This window comes from Aplysia californica, unplaced genomic scaffold (genome assembly GCF_000002075.1).
Source record: "Aplysia californica isolate F4 #8 unplaced genomic scaffold, AplCal3.0 scaffold00052, whole genome shotgun sequence".
NCBI classification, from domain to species: domain Eukaryota; kingdom Metazoa; phylum Mollusca; class Gastropoda; order Aplysiida; family Aplysiidae; genus Aplysia; species Aplysia californica.
The window spans coordinates 1,541,328-1,553,876 of NW_004797322.1; the positions used below are offsets into that span (position 1 = coordinate 1,541,328).

At 38.1% G+C, this 12,549-nt stretch overlaps 1 protein-coding gene across 1 annotated transcript in view; it reads left to right on the forward strand.

The window, feature by feature from the left end:
* Window positions 1–8,100, forward strand: part of LOC101847021 (crystallin J1C) — a 24,906-nt gene extending 16,806 nt beyond the window's left edge. Inside the window, exons 2-9 of the mRNA XM_005092775.3 lie at window positions 252–359; window positions 2,477–2,653; window positions 3,499–3,564; window positions 4,167–4,259; window positions 4,792–4,948; window positions 5,487–5,677; window positions 6,184–6,323; window positions 6,903–8,100. Coding sequence (XP_005092832.1) covers window positions 278–359; window positions 2,477–2,653; window positions 3,499–3,564; window positions 4,167–4,259; window positions 4,792–4,948; window positions 5,487–5,677; window positions 6,184–6,323; window positions 6,903–7,001 — 1,005 coding nt within the window. The 5' untranslated portion in view covers window positions 252–277 and the 3' untranslated portion in view covers window positions 7,002–8,100. The remainder of the gene's footprint in view (window positions 1–251; window positions 360–2,476; window positions 2,654–3,498; window positions 3,565–4,166; window positions 4,260–4,791; window positions 4,949–5,486; window positions 5,678–6,183; window positions 6,324–6,902) is intronic.
* Window positions 8,101–12,549: the final 4,449 nt, after the last annotated feature.

Sequence of the window (12,549 nt, forward strand, 5' to 3'; positions counted from 1 at the left end):
TATCGTCCTTATCTTTCCTCCTTCTTTTTGTGTTTGTTACTCTCTTGTAACACCTCTAATTGGTCTGCACTTATATGACGTTATTGTGTTGCAAGTGCTGTGAAACTCCTATGAAAACAGAAAGTAACTCCCTCGATATCTTCCCAGTAAAAATGTTTATGTTGCAGACCGCATGTAGATCTACCAACTGGGGTCATTCAGAAATATCTTATGCAATGTCTCACCATTAAGAACTTTTGTTGTTGTTGCAGTTTGAGAAAAAACTAGTCCGATTAACATGGCCACTGTGTCCGAACTGACCCCTCTGCAGCAGAGAAAAGTTGCTGCCATCGTTGGAGCTTGTGTTGCTGATGCAGCAGGTGGGTTGAAGAGCGTTGTGGGTGGTTGGCACATACTCTGATGTGGTGTGCTCCTTCTATCCTGTTGAATCAAACACCTACCTATAGTCCTTATCTCTCCTATTTCTTTCGTTTGTATGTTACTCTGTTGTACAACTTTAGCAACCTTTAATCTTTGGCACTTACATGACCTATTTGTGTTTTAAGTGCCATAAAAGCTCTGAGTAAAACTAAAACAGAGATGTCTTCTGGGTTACTTGGGCACTAAAGGGTCCACTTGAAATATTATTGCAATGGTGTAAAGCTCTCAAACCACGAAACTGGAAGATAGAGGTCAAATCGTTTTTTGTTCCAGAACCATTGCCGGTGTATATTGTTCTGCAGATTCATAATAAAAATCTTTCCTTACGACAAGGACTGAAATCCTTTAGTAGCTTCTTAGGCTCTGAATTGATACTTTAAAAAATTGATTTCCAGCAAGAACGTTTTGTTGGGGGGGGGGGGTCCCCAAAGATTTACTAGGGACTAGATACGGGGTTAGAGCATTTTGTATCTTCTTCTTCTTTTTTTTATCTTGAGTATATTTGTTATCTTGATATTTCAAGCTCAAATAGTACTTGGTTTTTTAAAATGAGACCCTAGTCTGGAGGATGTCTTTTGATAGATGTGGTTGTATGCCACATCTACTCATTTCTAGGTCAATTCAAGTGTGTTCTGCATTTTTTCTGTGATGGCACTATTCAGTAATCACAATGAAAATGTTGATCTCGATAATGATGATGTAGAGAATGAAAAGGAGGATAATGATAAATGTGTCACAACAGGTTTTATCAGGTGCTCGTCAATTTCTGGACATATGGAGTTACTAGCATTAGTTTCAATTCAAAGCTTGTTCATTCGTCTTGCTTTTGATGTAGAAACACTCATCTATCTTGAATAAATGTAAGTCAAGATATCTAGTGTTCAAGGAGATGGAGGTCGCCTGGTGCAAGAGGTAAAATTAACAAGAATAATATGGCTGCCAAAGTTTGGTGACTTCCAAAGCTTGTGTCTTCTTGGAATCTGTAAATTTGTATTTTTTATTCCTTTGATCAATGTTTTCTTCCTTAAAATCCATAATATAATATATGAATGTGTCTTTAAATGGACTTTAAAGGTTTTTAGCCCCCTGTATTTATAAAAATTGCCAAATGGGTGGCAAAATGTCAATTTCTTAAAAATCATTATTTTGATGAGCACCTGATTTCTCCAAGATGCCACACAAATGACAGTAGGATAATTAGAATGTGATGATGAAAGATATAGATTTAACATATTTTCACTGGTGGAATCCATACTGCACTTCATAACTAAACATACATGAAGCAGAGATGACAATGCTATTACCAGTTTGATTTAAAATTTGGCCCTCTCAATCTTGCCTAGTATTTCAATCATGACCTGAAGTTGATTACATTACCATGCCATGACCTGATTATGGAGTGGTAAAAAGTCGAGGAAAAAAGTCATGCTCTCACAGAAACCATAAGCATAAAATTATTGTCTCTCTATTACTTGTTTTAGGTGTAGACTCGACCATTGTGATTGTTAGTTTATGTAATCAGTGCTTGTGACTGATTATGAATGTGAGCCAAAACAGAAAGGGAGAGGGTATTTAGATGACAGTGCAACATTATTGAATGTTTTGATCACAGCTCATTGGTTATTTTATGGTTGTCTATTTTAAATCTATACTAGGCCTAAGGTATACATCTATGGGTGGACTTGGCTGGGATGAAGTTCCCAAATTATGGAACAGATGTATACATATTTCTCTCTTTTTTTTCTATGTCTCTTTTTCTCTGTCTGTCTGTCTGTCTGTCTGTCTGTCCGTCCGTCCGTCTTTCTGTCTGTCTGTCTGTCTGTCTGCCTGTCTGTCTGTCTGTCTGTCCGTCCGTCCGTCTTTCTGTCTGTCTGTCTGTCTGTCTGTCTGTCTGCCTGTCTGTCTGTCTGTCTGTCTGTCTGTCTGTCTGTCTGTCTGTCTGTCTGTCTGTTTCACTGTTCTATTTCCCTTTCTTTTCCTCAGACTAAGGGAAGCAGTGATTTTTGTTTATAATGTAGACTCTTCTCCCCTGCTCACACAATCTTTGTTTCCACAGCCCAACCTCTTCATTGGATTTACAAAGATGATGTGATGGCTGGTCTCATTGAAGGCAAAGAGGAGATTGAGTTCCGAGACCCCTCAGCCAATCCGTTCTATAGGCTTCCAAATGGTCGCAACACTACTTATTTTGAACAAACTTATGTCCTGCTCAAATCTCTTGTTGAATCCAAAGGTGAGGATATTTTTCACGAGTTAGTCTTATTTTGTTTGTTTTGTTTGGGATTTTAAAAAAAAACCATTTTCCTCTTAAGGGGGGATTTTTTGGTTTTTAAATAAATAATATTAAAAAATTGGGGGGGGGGGGGATGGGGGAGTTATTTGTGGGAGGGGCTTCTTTGCTTCATCTTTGGTAGCTATGATAATGAACCTTACAATGTTAGATGTTTATCAAATCCTTGTTTTTAAGGATAGAGTAACTATACAACATAATTGTCTCAACAAATTCTTTTCAGCGAGCCGATTAGGCTTGTCTCTCATGTTCCACTAGATCTCTGCTCTGGCCCCTGTTTTGTTGAGCCACATGCATGCTCAGAGGTGTTTAAACACCCTATCATATTATGCTTATGTTGCACATGTTGAAGCACACTTAGAGCTGTTTCTTTTCAAAGGCATATAAGGCTGCTCTGGTCAATGTGGCACTGACGGAAAATATTAAAGTTGATATGGCCAATATTTGTATGGCCCTCATAGGAATGAGAAATTTATAAATTTATCGTGTGTTTTCGCCGGTTTGTTATTTTAAAAATGCAACAATGTCACTTTTAAGAATGTGTACACTGTACAAATGTTTGTATTAACTGTGAGAGTGGATTTTTTGCAATGATTCAAGAGCCTGACTTTCATTTCTGTCATTTTCACCATGCATTGACTCGGACTCGTAACATGAACTTATGTACTGAAGTATACATTTTTTTTGGCTTTGATCAGTAGATTTTAACAATTAAACCTAGGTGATATTGAAAGGGCGCCTACACTCTCTTTGATCATTGTGAAATGTATCTTTTTTCTGTTCCTCAGGGTTGAACACTGATCAACTGAAAAAAGCAACATACGAGTTTTTCGGACCAAATTCTGAATATGAAAGTAAGGATTTCTGTTCTTTTCAAAGTTTTGTTTTGATTTTTTTTTTAAATGGAAAACCACATAGCTGTTGTTTTTGTTTTTTCTCTTATCAATGATTGGAGATCACGTGTCCTGAATTTGAGTTTATTTTTACTTTTTTTTTTTTTCTAAAGAACCTGATCATCCTTTGTCATATCTTTTGACTACTGGTATAGTAAAGATTGTGAACATGCATTTAGTATTGCAAATTATTTGTCCTAAAAGGTGTAAATTTAGTTTAAAAATAAAAATGCTTTTTTTGCAATGAGAGACAAAATCTTTGTATTATATATTCAGTTTGTTTCTGTCCCTTTCTTTAACCACTGAATGATCTGTGATGTAAAGTGTTTTTACGGGCAGTCGGCGGGTGCTCTTGTGTGCTTTGCTTCTTCTAATTCCTGTCAAACATCTGTCGTCCTTATCTTCCCTCCTTCTTTTTTTATGTTTGTTACTCTCTTATAACTCCTCTAATCTTCAGGACTTATACTATGACTTATGACCTTATTGTGTTGGAAGTGCTGTAAAACTCTTACTAAATCTAAACTAAACAAGTGTTAATATTTTCTTTCTTTTTACTGCCACAGTTCCAAGAACAACCATGCCTATTGAGGGCCCCTGGCGGCATGGTGGCATCAGAGATTTTATAGCTAATGTGGATGCTAAGAAAGAGCGCACAGGTATTTATCTGATATGTCTATGGTAAAATATCTCTCAACAGCTAGCTAGTAACTTCCATAAAATTTCTGGCAACTTGATATGCCACTTGAAAAAAAAAAAGATATATATATGGATTCTGAGGTTGTTATGTGATTAGACAAAACACAGTGTTTATTCATTCCTCTTTACAGAATTTTCTGTGCTTGTGATAAGAACCATTGCTTATTCAACTGAGCATTGAACATTGTTGTTCATAATCTGATTGTATGGAGAAGATATCATAATTATCTTTTTCCAGTAGCGTCGGTAGTCTAATAGTTAGGTTACCGGACTCGCAATCATGTGATTGTGGGTTTGGGGGTCCGAGCCTCAGGTTGGTCTGATGTTTTGTCCTTGGAAAAGGCACTTTACACGAACTTAATCCCATCTGACTCGGTCCTTTCAGAGGTGGACGTTAAGCTCGGAGGTCCCACGTGTACCTCTTAAATAACCTAATAGTGTTGACAGGGGCGTTAAAGCTACTCATGTATATCTTTTCCCTTTCCATACTAGGGTCAGAGACAGATGAACAGATTGACAGCGTTGTCAGAGTTATCCCTCTTGTTGCCCTGTATGCTGGACAGCCAGACTTCCTGAAAAAAGCTGAAGAGGGCTTGCGGGTTCTACAGGAATCAAACCTGACCATATCCTGTGGCCTAGCAGCAGCGAGGTTGGTTTCTCTCAGTGTTGCCAGAGCCCATTTCTTGATACTGTTGTTTGAAAGAATTGTATTAGTGTTTGTGTGTGTGTGTGTGTGTTTAAGTGTGTGTATGTATGTGTGTGTATACGTGTGTGTGTATACATATGTGAGTGTGTGTGCGTGTGCATGTGTGCTGTGGTCAAACAGCAGCAAGACAGCAAGTTTAATTTGTCTTAGCATTGTCATGGTGTAGGCCTATTTAATTTATTGATACTGTTACTTGAAAGATTTGTGTGCGGGGTTGTTGTTTTTTTTGGTGTATGTGTGCGTTTGTGGGTATTTTTTGTGAATGTATGTGTATGTTTGTGTGTGTGTGTGTGTGTGTGTGTGTGTGTGTGTGTGTGTGTGTGTGTGTATGTTTGTGTGTGTGTGTGTGTGTGTGTGAGGTCTGTGAATTAGCAGCAGCAAGGTTGGTTTATCTCAATATTGTCTTTGTCTATTTCTTGATACTGTTTCGTGAAAAATTTGTGTGTGTTATAGTAAGTTATACATACTCCACTTTTTTCAGAGCTTTAGAACAGATAATTCTGACTGGAAAGTCTGACAACATCGTCCAGAACACGATATATGCTCTCAACAATGCAGGTCGCAGCAATCCTGTGGAAAAAGACAGAACAGTTGCGGGTCTTCTCCAAGATGTCTTGAAAGCCAGCAGTACCTCGCATGTGGAGGCTGTCCCTACCTTTAAGAAGAGCTGCCGTAAGATTTTCAGTTTTCTTTTACTTCGGTCTTGTATGCTTCCTGCTGTCTGTGATTCACTGCCATGGTGCCATTATTGAAGATGAGTGGGTAGTTAGAGGGTACCACTTGTACGTTCTACTTCTTTACTTTTCCTCTGTTGTTTTTGTCTGTCTGTCTGTCTTACTTTTTCTCCGCACCAAGTGACCATTATTGTGTTGATGTGCTTCTCTTTATTCAAACTCGAACTGCCCCTGACTCTCTTATCTTTTCTGCACTTATAAATATGATATATATGTCTCACAAGTTTTGTAAAACTTAGATTTCTACTAAAACTAAACCGATATATATTGCTTGTTTTTTCGATCAAAAGCACAACAAATTTTTCATTGTATCTGAGGTTGTTGCTTTGCAATTGAGTTTCCCATTACTTGCTTCCGCTTTCATCATCATCAAGAATATGCCATCCAAGAATTATGTAGATTTTATCCCTTATATTTTTATTTTTATTTGTCTTTTGTTCTTAGAATTACCCGGGTCTCTTCAGTCTGCAATGCATGGTGTGTTGACAGTCCCAGGCTATGTAGACAGTGTACGAACTACCATAAGGGCAGGGGGCTGCAACGCCTCTAGATCTGGCTTCATCGGGGCTTGTCGGGCAGCTCAGGTGAGTCTTTAGATTACCTGTTGTTTGATTTTGTATCTAGCTTAAAGCTTAAATAGTATTATTGTTTGCAATGAGTTTTTTCTTTATGTCATATGCCTGTGATTGTTTGTGAGTGCAAGCATACATTATGTAAGTATGTGTTTAATGTGTATAGATGTGTGTTGAGAGGAGGATGTGTGAGAGAGTATGTCTGTGTGGGGGTGTATGTTTGTGTGAGTGTGCATGTGTATGCACGCGAGTGTGTGTGTGTGTGTATATGTGTGTGCGTGGGTGTGTGAGTGTGTATATGCATGTGTGCGTATGTGTATGTGGTGAAACACCAAACCACTGATATTTTGGTTATTGAAAAATATTATAATGTTAGTGTCTCACCCAGGAGGGCTGTATGTCAGACCTGAAGTGGTTTGAATTTCAACCCGCAATCTCTTTATTTGAGAAGCTTCACACCAGTACAGTCCCATGACTATGTTTATCACCTGTGTCTGTCATTTAGATGAACAAAACTTAACTTTCTCATCTCTTTGATTTCACTCCCCATTTGTTTTCCGAGTTGATATCTCTTTTCTTTTTCTCCTGCAGGAGGGATTTGATGCCATCCCAGAGAGCTGGAGACAACGAACAAAACGCTATGAAGAGGTCTTAGCTCTCGCTTTGGCTTTGGTGAAATTACAAGAGTAATTATGAATAAAAACTGATGGAAATGTCAGAATGCAGAAGTTGTTTCAAAGAAGGTTTTGCACTCATATGACATCTGCAGTTGTGAGCATCATAATAATTTAACCTCTCAGAAAGAACATTTGGACATTTTTGGACATCTCTTTCTTAAATTCTATTCACAAAGTGTTCAGCAGTCATTGATGTGTAGAGAGGCCTTGCATGAGGACTGACTGTAGTACAAGTATAGTTGGGGGTTTTTTTTTATTTGTTGTCAATCGTGGAAGCTCTGAAGTCCCTTGCTAGAAACTTAATCGATCTAGATGTTTTGTTGCTTAGTCTTTCACTTTCAATGATGCGTCATATCTTCCATTGCTTCTTGGATTTTTGTACCCATTTTATTTTTATTATTTCAATAGAAAGCTTTTCAGTTGTTGAAAGTCTGATCTTTGTTGTTAGAAAAGATGCGTCCATCTCAGATTCTTTGGAACACGCATTGTTGTTGTCTGATTTATGTGTGTTGTCAAGCCCTTGTATATATATTTATACAGAAGTTTGAAAGAAGAATTTTTAAAGTTTGTATATGATTCTTTCAACCATAAATTTGGTTAAATATAACAAACTCATGACTAGTCCCTGGAAAAATTAACAACAATGTACCTTAGCCCCTCTGCATAAAGAAACATGCTTTAGTATTAGTATTTGTCTGTGATGTTGTGGATTATGATTATCTAGTTTGAAAGCCTTGTGTAATTTAGCTAGATAACACGACAGACTCTTTAATACCTTGGAAGTGTTATAACAGGACTAAAACAGAAAGCAGGACCACTGATGTATGTGGACATTTTCATATCTCAATCTCATCAATTTTCAAACTTGAACTGCCTTGTCTTCTCAGAGAATATTTAGGTTGAAGCAGGTGTTCTAATGTGTACTAGTCAAATATCTCCCTTTAAGTTTATTCTTGTTGAATTGACCAAACATTACATGTACCAATTAGCAGAGAGATACAATGTACAAGGTTACTGGCTATGAAACTGATTTTTCCTCTCCACTTGCAATTCATGCTGTTTATGAAATGTCGATTTTATGTGAATAAAAAATAAATCAGAAACATTAATAATGCTTTTTATTTTTAAACATGTATATTTGTTGGTGCTGTACCCAGTTGAATGTGTGTGTGTGTGTTTGTGTGTGTGTGTGTGTGTGTGTGTGTGTGTGTGTGTGTGTGTGTGTGTGTGTGTGTTGTGTGTGTCCTGGGGAGAAGGAATGTGCTCCATTTTCTTTTGCTGCAATTGGTTGGAGAGAGGAACTGACAGCAGGTCCTACTGTCAAATTATGCCTTTCTGCCCTTCTTTCCTGTCTGTTTTATTAGGTAATCACAGCACAGTCAAAATTTGTTCAATGCAAGATTTATTCTCTTTAAAAAGCATTTTAAAAAATCATCATATGCACTATAAAAAATATTGTGACCACAGCCGTGGTAGTATTTGTCTATGCAACTGACAAATCTTTTGTACATTCTTTGGCTGTGAGTCCTCTTCTAAGAACTTTCATCAAAATTTGAAACTACATGTAGCTCTCTCACTGGACGTCTGGGTGGTTGGCAGGTGCTCTGATGTGGTTCGCTTCTTCTTTTCTGTCAAAGAATTAAGAACTGTTGTTTTTACCTCTCCTCCTTCTACTTCTTTTTTATGTTTGATACTCTCTCATTACACCTCTAATCTGCGGCCCTTATAAACTTATATGACCTAATTGTGGTAGGCTACTAGTGTCGTTTGTTTTGTTTTTTAATATCCTGATTCAAAATGAAATATTCAAGTTAATGATTGCAGGGCTAGAAGATGTATGTGTGTAGTGCATTAATGTGCGTTCATTATGCTGGCCAAGCAAGCAAAAAGAACTTTGGACTAATTCACTCTTACACGTCTCCTTCCCCTATTTTCCTTTTTTTTTTCTTAATTAAACTTAAGGGGGTAGATGGTGAGATCATTTTTGATCACCAAATCACAACCAAAATAACTGAACTCGTCAAGTCTCTCTCATTTGTATTATGCGTGTGACAGAGAGCCTGTTTGTGAGTGCAAACATACTATGGTTATGTTCACAGATGTGTGTGGAAGAGAGGGAAGAGTGTGGTGTATACATGGGTATGAACATGTGCGTACGTATGGGTGTGTATATGATGCATGTTTGTGTGTGTGTGTGTGTGTGTTTGTGTGTGTGTGTGTGTGTATGTGTGTGTTTACGAATGTGTGTGTGAATATGAACGTGGCGAAACACCAAACCAATGTGCCAGGATCTAGACAATAAAGTTGTGTCTTATCTTATTTTTTCTTGCCCTTTCAACGAACTCTCTGCGTCTGAATGCTTGTACTAAAGCCGCCAGAAATCGAACAGAATCGAATCGAGCCAAACCAAACAGATCCTGCCAATTGGCACCGCTTGCTCAAGACTGACGGAGACGTAGAACCAGAGAGTTTACAGTAATACTATGAAACTCTCTTGTGGAATCGATAGGGTAAAATGGTGAAATTATATATATATATATATATATATATATATATATATATATATTAATATATAGGTTTGACACCCCTGTCAACACTGCTGGGCTATCCAAGTTTTTTTTTGCATTTTCCCCCCTTTTTGTGTTTTACGGCGCTCGCAACTGCAATAAGGTGATATGACCGAGATGGAACATTATTTTAACATTTTCAGTTGGTAGGAAATTTTGAATTTTCCCCGGGTGGCGGCCGAAGCCTATTCTTATTGATTTTGAACCACCAAGGGATCTTTAACGTGTCAACTTGCACACACGACCTCCGAGATTTTTTGCCCTTATCCATAAGATCAGGGGTGTGGCTGAAAGACAGCAGTAAGAAGGAGCAAAGAAGTAGCAGTAGAAAGGCTGCAGAAAGAGGCAGGAGCCCAGAGGAGGGGGCAAAGGAGGTGAGGGGTGGGTGCAGAAATTAGAGACGAAAGGAGACAACAGAACATTATGGGAGAGCAAGAAAGGATGTGAAAGAAGTAAATTTTAAAGAAGAAACTTTTCCGTCGCCATCCAGATTCGAACTCGGGACCTATTGAATGAGAGGCGAACACCTAAGCTTCTAGACTCGCAGTCTCACAATTACGAGACCGGTAGTCTGGCCACTAGGCTACCAGCGCCACCCTGACAGGGATGATGCATATTGTTTTCAATAACGTTTGAGCTAGTTATCAGCTTACAATGTGATTGGGGGGAGGGGGGGGGGGAGATTTTTAAAAATTACTGTTAATATTTTTTTAAAATATTGTTTTTGTTTTGGCTTCGGCTACTTATTTTGCAAGTTGATTTAATGTTTGTTGGGTTGCAGAAAAAAATAAAGCTCGGAGGTGATGCTTTTAAAAAAAATGTTCTTTAACCATTGTGCAAATGCATAATAAAGAGGTTGGAAAACTGATCTGCACTATAACATATTATCATTTTTTAAATTTTTATTTAAGGGACGAGGGGCGGTAGGGGGTACTTTGGGTGGATATTGATAATTCCTAGAACAGTACCAAAGAATGCGGGGCATTTTGTATAACAACATATTATTAGACAGTGGAATGAGCGGAGTCATCGTGACAGGAGTGCTCTATTTTTCCCCAATGATTACACATTACACTTCCCTCTGTCTTAATTCAGTTTGTAGTCCTTACTTTTACTGTTTCCTTTTTCCTTCCTTTGGTACCCTTATGATATATATATATATATATATATATATATATATATATATATATATATATATATATATATATATATATATATATATATATATATATATATAATGTTCCAAGACCTTTTTAATCCGGTCCAGCCAGATGTTTCTTGGTCTTTATCTTGATTTGAAACCGGATTCTCGGGTGTTGTAAGCCCTAGGCCTTAAGTGGCTAAAGCCGCTAAACGTTATTTCTGCGGCATTCTGGGTTATTGTCCGTGGCCTATACCCTGGTGCAGGGTGAAAAAGGCAACAATTATAATGATTGTGGGTTATTGAGCAAAAATGCCTTCAAAACAGTTCAAAGACGGCCACCCACTGTCGAAGAGAAAAGTGGTTGTCTTAGACAGGTGGATGTGTTGGGCAATTATGTAATTATATAGATCTATAAATAAAACGCAAAGGAGGGAAAGTGAGAAGCGGTCGTTTGTACAAACGGGTGATTGCATTTGACAGGTGGCCGTTTGAGTCAAATTCGACTGTATAATCCTGGTTCGCCAAAACTACCAAAAGAGGTTTCACATCTTTTCCCTCCTCTTTTTTCTCCCTTTCCGGACAAAGTTTGTTCAGGAGTCGTTAGTGAGCATACTTTTATTGTCAACTGCAAAGTCCTTGCCAGAAAATGACGTACAAAGTGTGCAACGTGACTTTCGGTTCCATGTGTGTTATAGGTCTATGTCTGTTTTCCTGCCCCTCTGAAATATTTGTTGATACTTCTTCCTTAATCTCTCAAGACGAGACAGACAGAGAAATTGAGAAGTAAAAGCAGCTATTGGCTCCGAGTCTGGCTTGCATTTCATAGAAAAACAGAATAAATTATTGGTTTGGCCACCTGTTACTCATGTCACCTAACCAGTCAGCCCCGAAAGCCTGCAACACCAAGTACTATAAAGGAAGAGGAAGGACACACAAAGCCAAAAGGTGGAATAAGAGAGCCAAGTGCTATAAAGAAAGAGGAAGGACTCACAAAATCAAAAGGTGGAATAAGAGAGTCAAGGGAACCCTTACAAATGATAATATCCCAACCGAAAGAGCTGCGGAGCTGGCCTGCCATAGAAAACTGCATCACCCCTACAGAGGATGAAATACATAGAGTAGAAGTAAGTAATTACTTCCTCTTCCCCTCTAGACATATTGACATTACAAATGGACATACTTCTGAATGTGTCCACCCCCCCCCCCCCCCCGTTAAACAATTGAACAACAACAACAGCAGCAGCAGCAGCAGCATAATAGTAATAGTAACAGCAGCAACAACAATAATAGCAACAGCAACAACATCAATTATGACAACAATTAAGATTTCTAACTCAACTAAACAACAGCAATAAGATAAGAAGAAAAACATCGACTAGCGCAAGGGGGCTCATATTATGTATATCCAGGCTCATGATCTAAATTATATCTAATCAGTTTTTCACCTTCTTTAGTAGCATCTGTATTATGGTTAGACAGCATTAAAAAAGCATCAACTCGAAGATTGATTTGAATATTAAAGAGATACACATCGACGCAAAAGTGACCATTCAGTCGAAGGGGAAAGTAAGACAGGCCACATGCAAAAGCAACAGAATGGAAGAAAAGAAGTAGGCCTTGGATCTACTATGAGCGGCACCCCGACCAACTCACCTACTTCTACCTCTGAAATTGTTTTCTTCATAGTAAGTTCACCTGAAGAGAAGTGCACTGCGTCCGTTCAAAATGACGGCAAGATTGCCGCTGCTACATTTTCGATGACGAACGTTACAGTAAACGTCACAGTTTACAACGTTCTTAGAAAATAATATAAAAGATAGTAGCCTACATTCAAGTTCAATATATATATA